The 12,291-nt window shown below is 39.9% G+C and overlaps 1 protein-coding gene across 1 annotated transcript; it reads right to left on the bottom strand.

The window, feature by feature from the left end:
- Nucleotides 1-791: 791 nt before the first annotated feature.
- On the bottom strand, nt 792-3,402 carry LOC149239266 (large ribosomal subunit protein eL15y). The gene is made up of 4 exons (XM_089373377.1): nt 3,247-3,402; nt 2,980-3,146; nt 1,511-1,708; nt 792-1,238 (listed from the first exon to the last, which is right to left on the bottom strand). Exons 1-4 carry the CDS (start codon nt 3,248-3,250, stop codon nt 993-995), a joined length of 615 nt encoding a protein of 204 aa, XP_089229503.1. The 5' UTR covers nt 3,251-3,402; the 3' UTR covers nt 792-992.
- Nucleotides 3,403-12,291: the final 8,889 nt, after the last annotated feature.

Below are 12,291 nucleotides of genomic sequence, written 5' to 3'. Positions count from 1 at the left end.
ATCCTGAAAAAACTGGTAAGTCCGCTGGATTTTGAATGAAATCTAAAATTCTACTTTCTCGATATGAAATCCAATGAGGTCGGAACCACTCTCAAACATCCAGAGTCATTTCATGGTAATGTTAAAAATTCAAGTAAAATGATAAAAATGAAGATCAAGGAGAATGTCACTTTTACTTTAACTTGTTTCTTTGAAAAAATTGCATTTGGAACATTACTGCAAAAAAAAATTTGCAAAAAAGGCTAAACGCTCCCGAAAAGGGAGGGAGCACGCTCCCAAAAACGCTCCAGAGGCTCCTGCTCCTCCTGCTCAGAGCACGAATTGGGAGCAGGAGCGAGAGAGGGGAGTGCTCCCCGCAACACTGGATGATACGGAGCTTACAGGTAGATTTCTGGGCAATTAGACAGAAAATAAGAGATGAACCAAGTGTTTGCAACTAGAGGATAAATAGTAGCATTGTTGTCAGAGAACTCAACAATTCAAGTTCGTAAGTTGCTTTTCCAGAAATCTATCGTCCGAATATTGTCTATTATTTTAACAAGGTATAAATACTAAAGTCTAATCTGCCACGAATGCCCTAACATGAAACAATACATTTCAAGCAACTTTAATAACGTGGCATTAAGTGGACCTCTATTTATTGCAGTTAAACAAAGATAATAAGCACATATATGTTCCACTTCAATCCCTCTCAATTATATGGGACAACAAAATATAGATATCAGCCAAAAAATTAAAGACACAAATACCTGCCCGGACTCAATTTGGGTCAAGAAGACTAGATCCAATCAGAAACTCTAAAAGATCAACAATTTCAATTTCTCGCATGTTTCAATTGCAGAAACAGTAAGAGTGCAGACTCAAAAATTACGTCCATTTAGAAATAAACTAAACCACCAGTTGTTTCTCTAGAATAACAAAACAGTATGCTGCCGACCAATGAAACAATATAAGTTTTGAATGCAAAGCTATTATAGATGCTACCCAAGAATCTATCGATAACGCCGGAGAGATAGAGTATTGTTTCTTTTCCATGTAGCACGTTTGGAAGGACGAGCCTTGTGGTACAGATGGCCCCGTCCTCGGAGACCCCTGTACTTCTTTCCAGCTGATGTAAGTCCACGAAGCTCCCTGTGCTTGTGAACTGCATTACAGATCCAGTTGATTCGAGGATCATTTCGTATTACCTTGTGTGCCTGGTCAACCAGGATCACTTCATAATACTTGTAGGTGGAGTCCTGAAAAAGAATTATGTCACCATAAGCGTAAGAAAAACAGAAACTAAACAACTAGGGAATACTTAGTAAGAGATACACTCGAGTTTAACACAATCCCTTTTGACAATTAAAGAACCTAAGCGAATGCACACATGCATCTGACAACTCTTTTCGATGGAGAAAAAATTACTAAGAAAAGAAAGAAACTAGCATGCTGAAAAAAACATCTACATAAAGCATGCATTTTGAATTAACAAATGGTAAGTGAGATTCACAGTATAGAAAAAACTGACCTGATTGATCCAGTAAGAGTTCAAAACTCTCAATCCTCCCAACTTCCGTCCGGCTCTCTCTTCTGCCACGGATCTCAAGCTACGCTGGAACTTGAGTTGGGTAATACCCTGGTTCTTGGGCTTCCCGTAAACAATACCTTTGGGCACTGGCCTCTTCCGCCCACCACGCCTTACTCGTATGCGGTAAACAACATAACCCTGTTCATGGGGAAAAATCATTCAAACATGGCAAAATAAAACCATATAAAGACGTGAAAATAGCGGTATCTATAATCTAGGAATGACATGAATGACACATTAAGTAAAATAAGTCTAAGCAGTTCCTTCTCCATGCAAGAGCATCATATTTCCCCCCCAGAATGTGCGATGTTGTTTCTGCTATATGAGAAACACTCTTTACATACATAATAACAATCCCTACATCCACAATAACCCAACCCTACGATTGGCATCTGCTAGTGTTTCAAGTTTTCATGATTCTTTTAGACTACGGAGAGACAAATAATGGGGGACGCCTATCCTTTCAGCCAAAACACTTCGGGCCATTACTCACTGCACTAGTTCTGATAAAAAAGAGCAGCAGAAAAATACATTTTTGACAAGATGTTTTATCAAATACCTCTAAGCGGTTTCTTCTCTCCGCAAGAACATCAAACTTTATGGCTAGAATGAATAATATTGTTTCTGCAATACAAGCAATAAACAATACATACATATATAACATTCGGCCCTGAATCCACAATCACCCAACCTGTGATTGGCATCTAATAAGGTTTAGAATTTTCACGATATAACTTACAGCATAAAGGTATTTTGACAAGATGCTTCTAAAATAACTCTAAGCAGTTCCTTCTCTCTGCAAAATCACCATATTCCCCCCCCCAGAATGTGCAATATTGTTTCTACTTACGAATGTACAATATTGTTTCTACAACACGAATGACATAAGATCTGACCCCGACCACAATCACCCAACCTATGATTCATATTTTCGCACTAGAATGAGCAATATCGTTTCTGCTAGGGTTTTAAGTTTATGATATTCCTTACTACCTTAGTTTTTAAAATAGGAACAGCTAAAAAATACATTTTTTGACAAGACACTTCTGTTCGTGCTGTAAAACAAATGTGCCCTTTCCCATGGGAACATTGCAATAAATGTTATTGGTTTGCAAAGATCCCATGGGTGCGACATCTAATCCGCCAGCTCGTTCCACAGGAATGACGACCCACCAGAAGAAACATATCTAAGGGGACTTGAACCTTGTTGGGTGTATGACAAACCGCAGTTTTACCATCTAATCAAGACCCCAAGACCCTAGAAACCCCAAAAACTAAACAAAACATTACTTTTGAAGGAATTTTTCATTTGTGCTCGCCAAAACCCACACCATGCTTTACTTTGTGGCATTTAACTCTGGCAGTTCGTGGCATAAATTCATTTATACGAAAGAATATGAGAAAACTACCTGTTTGGCCTTGTATCCAAGGCGGCGTGCCTTATCGGGACGAGTTGGGCGAGTAATCCTCACAATGCCGGGGAGCTGCCTGTACTCCCAACACCTGACCCTCTGCAGAAATCTCATCACATCCGATTGCTTCTTCTTCCATAACTCCTCTATGTACTTATACGCACCTGCAATCCCCACACCAGCGCCGCTAAATAGATCATAACAACCATGAAAGAAAGCCATGCGAATGAATGAATACATACAGAGATTGAAAACAATACGTACCCATGGATGGATTGCTCAAATCCCCTGCTACCTCTGAGTCTCTGTCTGCGCCCCCTCCGCCGATGCTCCCACTTCTCAAAACAATAGAGAGGAAGTGACAATGTAAAACCCTAAATATCTATAATCCCTCTTGATTCGATGAGGTGGGGGTCTAACCTGCTTTTTCGTGCCATCTTTAAGCCCTTGATTGTGGTCACATGACATAGTTCGTTTATGCGTCTAATGAATAAGCTTGCCTGCGGTCATTACGTATAGCTCGTGGTTTCATGGGAGCTAAGTCTCCAATCACTAACGGAAGGAGAGCTATAAACCCCATCTTTCCAACAATTTCTTAGGAAGGGGAGTATTAATGTGAATGAAATAGATATATTTTAATTATTTAAATCATTTTGAAACATTATAAAGATAATAAAACTATCCATTAAAGTCTTACAAATCACTATTTTAAAATGGTATTTAGTATTGGTTAATGTTCTGTATATTATTTTTATATTTTATTTCTGCAATATTAAATATTATAAAAGGGTAAAAAAAAATAAAAGAGTATTTAATATAAATTAGAAAATGAAGTTTTATAGGGGTTTCTTCTTGGGTGTAAGTTTAAGCAATGTAATTTTGTGGAAAGCAGAGAATTGTAGAAAAATATTTGAAATAAATTATAACACTTAGTTTATGATATCTTTTAATTGAAGAAATGTAAAAAATATATTTTAAAATTTTGGCACATCACCCTCTTTTTCCAATGGATTGATATGATAGTATCTTTCTTGTTGGTATGAATATTGATACGATAGTATCTTTCTTGTTGGTATTAATATTGTTGATGGTTTTGATGTTATGTTTTGTAAGTCTTTTTTAGCTTGTAATTTTAGATGGGTTTGAATAACATAAGGACGAATAGGCATTCCCAACTCAAGAAGTAGAGGTAAGATTATTGTATTCCATTTAGGTGGCGAGCTAACTTTAAGCGAGATAGGTAAACAAGCAAAGGGATAACTCCTAGGGTAGCAAACCAACTCACTGCCTAATGGTGTTTGTTGGGCTTGGATGACTAAAGTTAATAAATAGGATTTGTCTCTTGGTTTTAGTACAAACTCATAAAGAAAGGAAATGGAGGAAGGGCAAGGCTCATTAAGTATATTAAGGTTTAATCTTTCATATTATACCTATGGTTGTAGATAGTTGAATTTTATAATGTTGGGAATTTTTCAGTAATAATCATATCCAGAGAGTTTGGTCGACGCGTTTTGAACCAACCAATGTGGTTCATCATCAGGACCAAATACAGAGTCAGATCTAGGCAACCGAATAAATAGTGATAGTGATGGAAAGAGTCGATAATTTGACCATTAGAATCTAATGACTAGCTTAACCCACAATATAAAATATTCAATAAAGACGAGGACCCTAACTAATTATTGACCAAATTCATATAAAAATATATTTATTAAAATAAAATAATACTCTTTATTGTTACAAATAACTCTATGATGACTCTCCGTGAGAAATAGAAAAGTTCTATTATTTTAATTCTTTTATTTTATTTCAAGTTATGATTAATTAAATAAATAAATATAAATTAAGGAAAATTACACTAAAGGTACTAAAAAACATGTTGAATAATAGAATAAAAAACAATAAAGTGAAGGTTAAATCAACAAAAATACTTAGAATCAAAATTAATTTAAGAAAACCACTTTAAATAAATTAGGTAAAGAGATTAAAAATAAATCAAAAATTAGACAATAAGCAAGCTATTAATAATAAATGAAACCAATATTAATAAAACTTAAATAAGAAAATCGCAAGCATTAAAATTTTGAAACTAAAACAAAATTAGAAAATATAAAGATCTTCATAAAATCAAAAGCTTAAATGGTAATAATAAATAATAAAAGAACAAAAGGGAAGAAAAAAAACATAGGAACGAAAGACAACTAAAAGGAAAAGATAAAACTAGGAGGAAAGCGCAGGGACCAACAACTACTAATCTTTCAGTCACCATCTCGGTTCAGATTGTTAGGCCTCCTTTCGATTTCTATAGCTTCCCTAAACTTATAGTGATGGAAATGGTCAATTTTAGCAATGACCTGAGTGTCCTCAATGCAGATATGATGCTTTGTCTTATCTGCATGCTCTGCCAAAGCCGATGAACGCGTTCTTCCATGTTTTATATCTGTTGCATGTTCTTGAATCCTTTAACTTATAGAGCGGCCTTTCACCCACGTAGGGAGTCCCATAGGAACAGAGGATGAGATAAACACCTTTCATATTCTTGGGGTCCACATGGTCCTTCACCAACCTTAGAGAGCTCTTAATGCTATTAAGGGGTCTAAAGGTAAAGGTCGAGGGGACTTTATGTTTCCTTAAAATTTTAGCAATTTTATCGGTGGTCCCTCGAATAAATAGAAGATGCACTCCTGAAAACTTATCCGTGGGTTCTTCCTTAATCGAAGGACCTTTTTCCACTTTCTAGAAAGCTTTTAGACATTGATTCTTACTATAAGCATTACTATAAAAAAACATTCATAAGATGGGTTTTTTCTTCATCAAGGTGCTTTCCATCATAAACTCTAAATGACCTAGTGGCTAAGGTGTTGAGAACACCCAGTTTCTGGGTCAGGAAATGATGGGATTTAGCATTAAGATATATCTATGTGTGAGTTTTTTTTCCGAAAGACCTGATGGGAAAAATAACCATCCTCTTCTTTTGAAATAGGGACATTAAAGAAAGGCAGTCAACCATTAGATTCACATTCCATAGTAAACTTTATGGAACTCGATTGATTGTTCAGATGTTGGAAAAATAGGTCCAACCTTTCTTGACCATGGGGCCATATGACACAAGTGTCATCTGTTGAAGAAAAGTGCAACCAGGTTCGATAATTGTCAATGCAATTTTGATCTTTGTACTTGTCAAGAAAAATAAATATTATTTTTGTAAATATAATTTTGATTTGTTATATTATATGTGTTGGATGGGCTATGTATGAACGTTGAAGACAATGCAAACCTATGTTAATCTATTTTAAAAGTTCGATAAATGATGCTCTCCATATATATGAAACATTTTCATTGGTATTGAATAAGTGTGAGGAGCCCATTTAAGTTATATGTGTTGGTTATGTTAAAGCATGGATATGGTTCATATATTTTATGCATTTGAAATCCTTTTATATGTTGAGGTCGTGGTATATAATGTGAGAGTGGGTGGAATTCTTAAGGTATGAGTGGTGGGTATGATATATCTTGTTATTTATTTATATATATATATATTATTATTATTGAAATAGTGTAAAGTGAAAAATTGCTATTATATATTTAACAAGTTTTTTACTTAATCAAGAATGCAAAAAATAAGGTTGTAATTATTTTGGAAATCAAAAGTACATAATTTTTATTGTTTTTTTTGTTTTATGTTGCATTCACTAATTTTCCATTGTGGGAGTAGTTCTCTCTAGCAAAGAGAACTATCATGAGTGGTCGAGGAAGATAAAAACACACTGTTATGCTCTTAACCTGCAAAATGATACCCAAATACAGAATATGCGAAGAAAAAATACCCAGAACACAGAATAGCAATGATTTTATTATTCAGATAGTAATGTTCACTTGCCTCTTCGAGGGGGCAACCTCCAATAGAGCAGAGCTCGATTACAAAATAAGACACGATGCTCCTCGCAGGGAGTCTCTATCCTTTATATATGACTCATACATGCAATACCACGGGCCAATACCGTGGGTTTTATTAATACCATCTATCTAATACTACGGCCCATTTGCAACTAACTGTGGTTCCGTCATTAATTGCGGATTAACCACTTACAATTATTAATATGGGCTTTATTGACTCTTGACTATGACGTGATCCCATTACATAAATAAGGGGGTTAGGGTGGGACCCTAACATGCCCTCCCCCTTAAGACTAGCCTTGTCCTCAAGGCTGAAGCTGCGGAAACTGCTGAAGAATAGTGGTTGGTTCCCAAGTTGCATCTTCTGGAGAGGTGTCTTTCCATTTGACGAGGACTTCCTTAATCATGCGCCCGCGCAGTTGCTTGTCTCGTGTGTTTAGGACCTGTTCGGGTTGAAGCCAGATGGACCCTTCTTCGTCCAATTCAGGTAGACTGGTCTGAATTCTGCAATTGTTCCCAATCACTTTCTTGAGGCATGAGACATGGAAAACTGGATGGATTTTCGCAGTAGGTGGCAAGGCCAACTTGTAAGCCACTTCTCCAATGCGCTGAAGTACTTGATATGGTCCGTAGAATTTGGGAGATAGTTTCTGACACCCCTTGTCTTTGAGTGATGTTTTCTTATATGGTTGTAGCCGTAAAAAGACCTGATCCCCTTCTTGAAATTGGTGCTCTGAGCGATGCTGGTCTACCTGTTGCTTCATGCGGTTCTGAGCTTGATGAAGATTCTCTCGAAGATGGGCGAGCATGGTTGCGCGGTGTTGTAGGAGTTGATCCACTGCTTGTACTTTTGAGCACCCCTTGAGATACGAAGTAGGTGAAGGTGGGAGTTGACCATATACTGCTTCATAGGGAGTCATTTTGGTGGTGGCATGATAGTTGGTGTTATACCACCATTCAGCCAGAGGTAACCACTGTACCCAAAGGTGTTGCTTTTCTGAAGTGAAACACCTAAGGTAGGTTTCTAGACATTTGTTGACGGCTTCGGTTTGACCATCTGTTCGCGGATGATAGGAAGTACTGAGTTTTAGTTGAGTGCCTTGTATTCTGAAGAGTTCCTGCCAAAATTACTGGTGAAGATCGGGTCACGGTCGGACACAATAGAAGTGGGCATGCCATGCAATTTGAAGATCTGATCCATGAAAGATTGAGCAACCAAAGTTGGTGTAAACGGGTGGGGTAGGGCGCAGAAATGAGCATACTTCGACAGTCGGTCCACAACCACCATGATGACTGACTTGTTCCCTGACTTTGGAAGACCTGTAATGAAATCCATAGAAACCTCCGTCCAAATTGATGCCAGAATGGGCAATGGTTGTAATGTGCCTGGTGTGTTGACGGTTTCTCCTTTGTGGCGTTGACAGACATCGCATTTTGCTACGAAAGTAAGGATGTCCTTTTTCATGCCTGTCCAAAAAAATGATCTTCTGGTGCGAGCATACGTCTTTTGAAAGCCCGAATGTCCTCCAATGGGAGATGAGTGCAATTCTGCCAAAATGCGACTTTTGAGGGTGGATGTTGGTGATATTACGACTCTGTCCTTGTAGCGAAGAATATCATCCTGCCACGAGTAGCCCTTGGTGGAATTTGGATCTACCTGCAATTGAGAAATGAGTTGGGAGAGCCCGGGGTGTGAAAACCATTCCCTGCAAGCCTCTTCAATCCATTCTAGAATGGGGAGGGAAATTGCTAGCAGAGTACTTTCCTCCTCAAATTGGCGAGATAATGCATCTGCTACACTATTGTCTTTCCCTTTCTTGTAAATGATCTCATAATCATATCCCAGCATTTTGGCGAGCCATTTATTTTGTTGTGGGAAGGATAGGCGTTGCTCCAAAAAATATTTAAGACTGTGATGATCTGTGCGGATTTGGAAACGTCGCCCCAATAAGTAAGGTCGCCAGGTCTCGACTGCATGTAAGATGGCCATCATTTCCTTCTCGTAGGTAGATTGGCCCAGATTCCTCCCACTTAGTTGTTGGCTTGTGAAGGCCAACGGTCGCCCTTCCTGCATTAAGACCGCCCCAATACCTATACCCGAAGCATCACATTCAATGACAAAAGATTTGGTGAAGTCAGGTAGTGCTAAGACTGGAGTGGAACACATGGCATTTTTTAGAGCTGTAAAGGCCTGTTGTGCTTCCTCATTCCAGAAGAATGAATTTTTCTTTAGGAGTTGGGTGAGGGGCTTCGCTATGCGACCATAGTTGCGGACAAATTTACGATAATAGCCTGTGAGACCCAAAAATCCTCTCAAGCTCTTCAAGGTCTTAGGTTGAGGCCATTCCTGCATTGCCTGGATCTTTTTGGGGTCCACCTTGACACCTTCACGCCCCACAATGTGGCCCAAATACTCTACTTCTGCCATGCCAAACGAACACTTGGACATCTTGACAAATAATTTATGCTTGCGGAGCAGTTGCAAGAGTAGATCTACATGCTGAAGATGTGCGGCCCAAGTGCAACTATAGATGAGGATGTCATCGAAGAAGACAAGGACAAATTTCCTGAGATATGGTTTGAGAATGTGGTTCATAAGGCTATGAAAAGTAGAGGGGGCATTACAAAGACCAAATGGCATGACCAGGAATTCATAATGGCCTTCATGAGTTCTAAAAGCAGTCTTAGGAATGTCGACTTCCTTCATGCGAATTTGGTGGTAGCCTGAGCGAAGATCCAGCTTAGTGAAGAATTGAGCCCCATTGAGTTCATCCAGCAAATCATCAACCACCGGGATGGGAAATTTATCTTTGACTGTCAACTTATTGAGGGCCCTGAAGTCGGGACACATCCGCCACTCCCCATCTTTCTTGAGCACCATGACCATTGGGGATGAATAAGGACTAATGTTGGGACGAATGACACCTGCTTCCAAAAGTTCCTTGATGATTTTTTATATTTCATTCTTTTGGGTGAATGGATATCTGTATGGGCGCACATTTGGGGGTTGGGCCCCTGGAACCAAGGTGATGCTATGATCATGTTCCCCTCATGAGGCTTGTCAAAGACCGGCAGATGGTTATTTAAAATCTGTTGCATCTCAGGATGAATCGGCAGAGGCTTGGTTTCGACTGCCTGGATGGCATTAAATTGAGCTACAACTCCATGATTGCCCTTTTTTAACAATTTTTCCATCCTATGCGAGCTGATGATAGAGGGGGCTCCCGCCTGGAGTCCACGGAGGGTATGTGTGTAGTTGTTCTGCTTAAAACTCATATATAACTCCTGGAAATCCATTGTGATTGGCCCAAGAGTGCGGAGCCATTCAACGCCGAGGACAATGTCGCAACCCCCCATGTGTATGGAAAACATGTGGGTTTTCAACTGATAATCCCCCATTTGAAGTTTGACAGTTTCACAGCGGCCTTCACATTTCATTGTGCCTCCATCCGCAATTTGAACTTGGAAGTTAGAAACTGTTCGTACAAAACAATGCACTGCTTCTGCGACTTTTTGATGGATGAAATTATGTGTACTTCCACTATCAATCAAGACTACTACTCGGCGATGTTTAATAAAACCTTTGATTTTGAGAGTTTGAGGGGAAGAAATTCCTGCCAAAGCATGCAACGAAATAACTGGTTCGTCAGAGACATTGTCCTTTTGGTTGTCTTCTTCTAGCGGCTCATGTTCCTCCAGTGGTGGATCTTCCTCTGTTGAGCTGTAGTCAGTGGCATCAATTTGAAAAAATTTGGGCTCCTTGCATTTATGACCTAGGGAGTATTTTTCATCACAGTAGTAACATAGGCCTTGCCTTCTTCTTTCGGCCATTTCCACAGGTGACACCTTTTGGACCTTAAGTGTTTGAGTCATGTTGTGAGCCTGTGGGGGGCGACCTTTAGCGAAGAAATTTGGGCGACTGTATTGGGCTGCTAATGCACGTTCCAAGTTACAAGCTACCTTGCAAGCCTCCGTCCATGTGGGAGGGTGGTGCAGTAGGGCTTGGGCTTTGATAGCTTCTTTAAGACCACTGATAAAACATTCCGTGTAGAACACATCTAAGAGACCCCAAGTGCGGAAGGCTAAGGCTTCAAAAGCTGTAATATATTCATCCATTGTACCAGTCTGTCGGAGCTTAGTAAGACGACCCAAAAAAGATGATTCATGGTCAAAGCGGTCTTGAAGAGCTTTGGTGAATTTGGTCCAAGTCCTAAAAGGTCCAGTGCAACGTTGATGCCATTCCCACCATTGCCACCTTTCATTGTCCACGTACATGCTCCCCAAAATAAGCTGAGTCTCATCATCGAAGATGTGATTCAGTTTGAAATACTGCTCCATTTGTGCTATCCATGCCGACGGGTGAGAACCGTCAAATTTATGCATATCCAACTTGGGAGGTTGCTGACTGGGTTGTTGGTGAGTGTGCCAGACGTGAGGAGAGTGGCTAGACTCACCCTCATTGTGTCCATTGCCATTACGCCTCCTCGTGGGCTTGCTCCTTGCCCTTCGGGATTATTTTCTCGACCATGCTACATAGTCTGCTAAGCTGAATGTGGAGGGATTGCACTGATTCTTCAAGTTTTTCCATCCTTTCATTGGCCATGCTTGAGCTCTAGTTTCTACCATACACCAACCTGATTTTTTTTTAAAATTGGGACCACCTAAAAAAATTTCACTAAGAAGTGAATGGTACCACCGTGCTCAGCTCGTCGTCCTGATTCTGATGGGCTAGATCACCAATAAGCGCCCCGAAAGATCTCAGACTCGTTTTTGTTTTTGTTTTTGTTTTTTTTTTTTTTTTTTTTTTTTTACTCCTTCCTTATCAATACTGCAGTGGCCAAATCCTCAAAATGTCAATGCGGCCAAAAGTCCTGCGAAAATTATACCCCGGTATAGGAACCCTTCACAACGACTCCGATCTGGTGGATCTGAGAGATCTGAATGGCGGATCTGATAGCTCTGGGCGGCAGAACAGACTACTTCTGCGGATCTGATGGATCTAATAGATCGGAATGGCTGATCTGCGAACTTGAGACTGCGGGACTGATGTCTGCTGCTGCTGCACCCCTTTGCACAAGTGGATCTGGAAGAGATGATGTGTGATCCCCCGATAGAAAAGGGAACTATGGTCTTGAGGAGTGTCAGGTGCTACAGATCGCAATATACATAAGGGTCTGGCAGTAGTACTCGGCCCAATGTTTCAGGGCTCTAACTAAGGAGGATCGACCGTACCCTTAGCCGTACAACCCGACTACCCTATCGTACAGGCGAGTAATCTCTCTGAGTGCTGTTCTCGGTGTACTGTAGCCGCAAGACGGCCGACAGTTTATCTATGGCGAGGTTTCAAGGGAGCCTAGGGGGCTTCCGATATACCCAGAGGTTACGTGGAAGACAGTCCGTGCGCGGTTCTAT

This window comes from Pinus tabuliformis, chromosome 8 (assembly GCF_031772625.1).
Source record: "Pinus tabuliformis cultivar Carrire ecotype Pingquan chromosome 8, CPIR1, whole genome shotgun sequence".
NCBI lineage: Eukaryota > Viridiplantae > Streptophyta > Pinopsida > Pinales > Pinaceae > Pinus > Pinus tabuliformis.
This window is presented reverse-complemented; position numbering and strand designations above follow the sequence as displayed.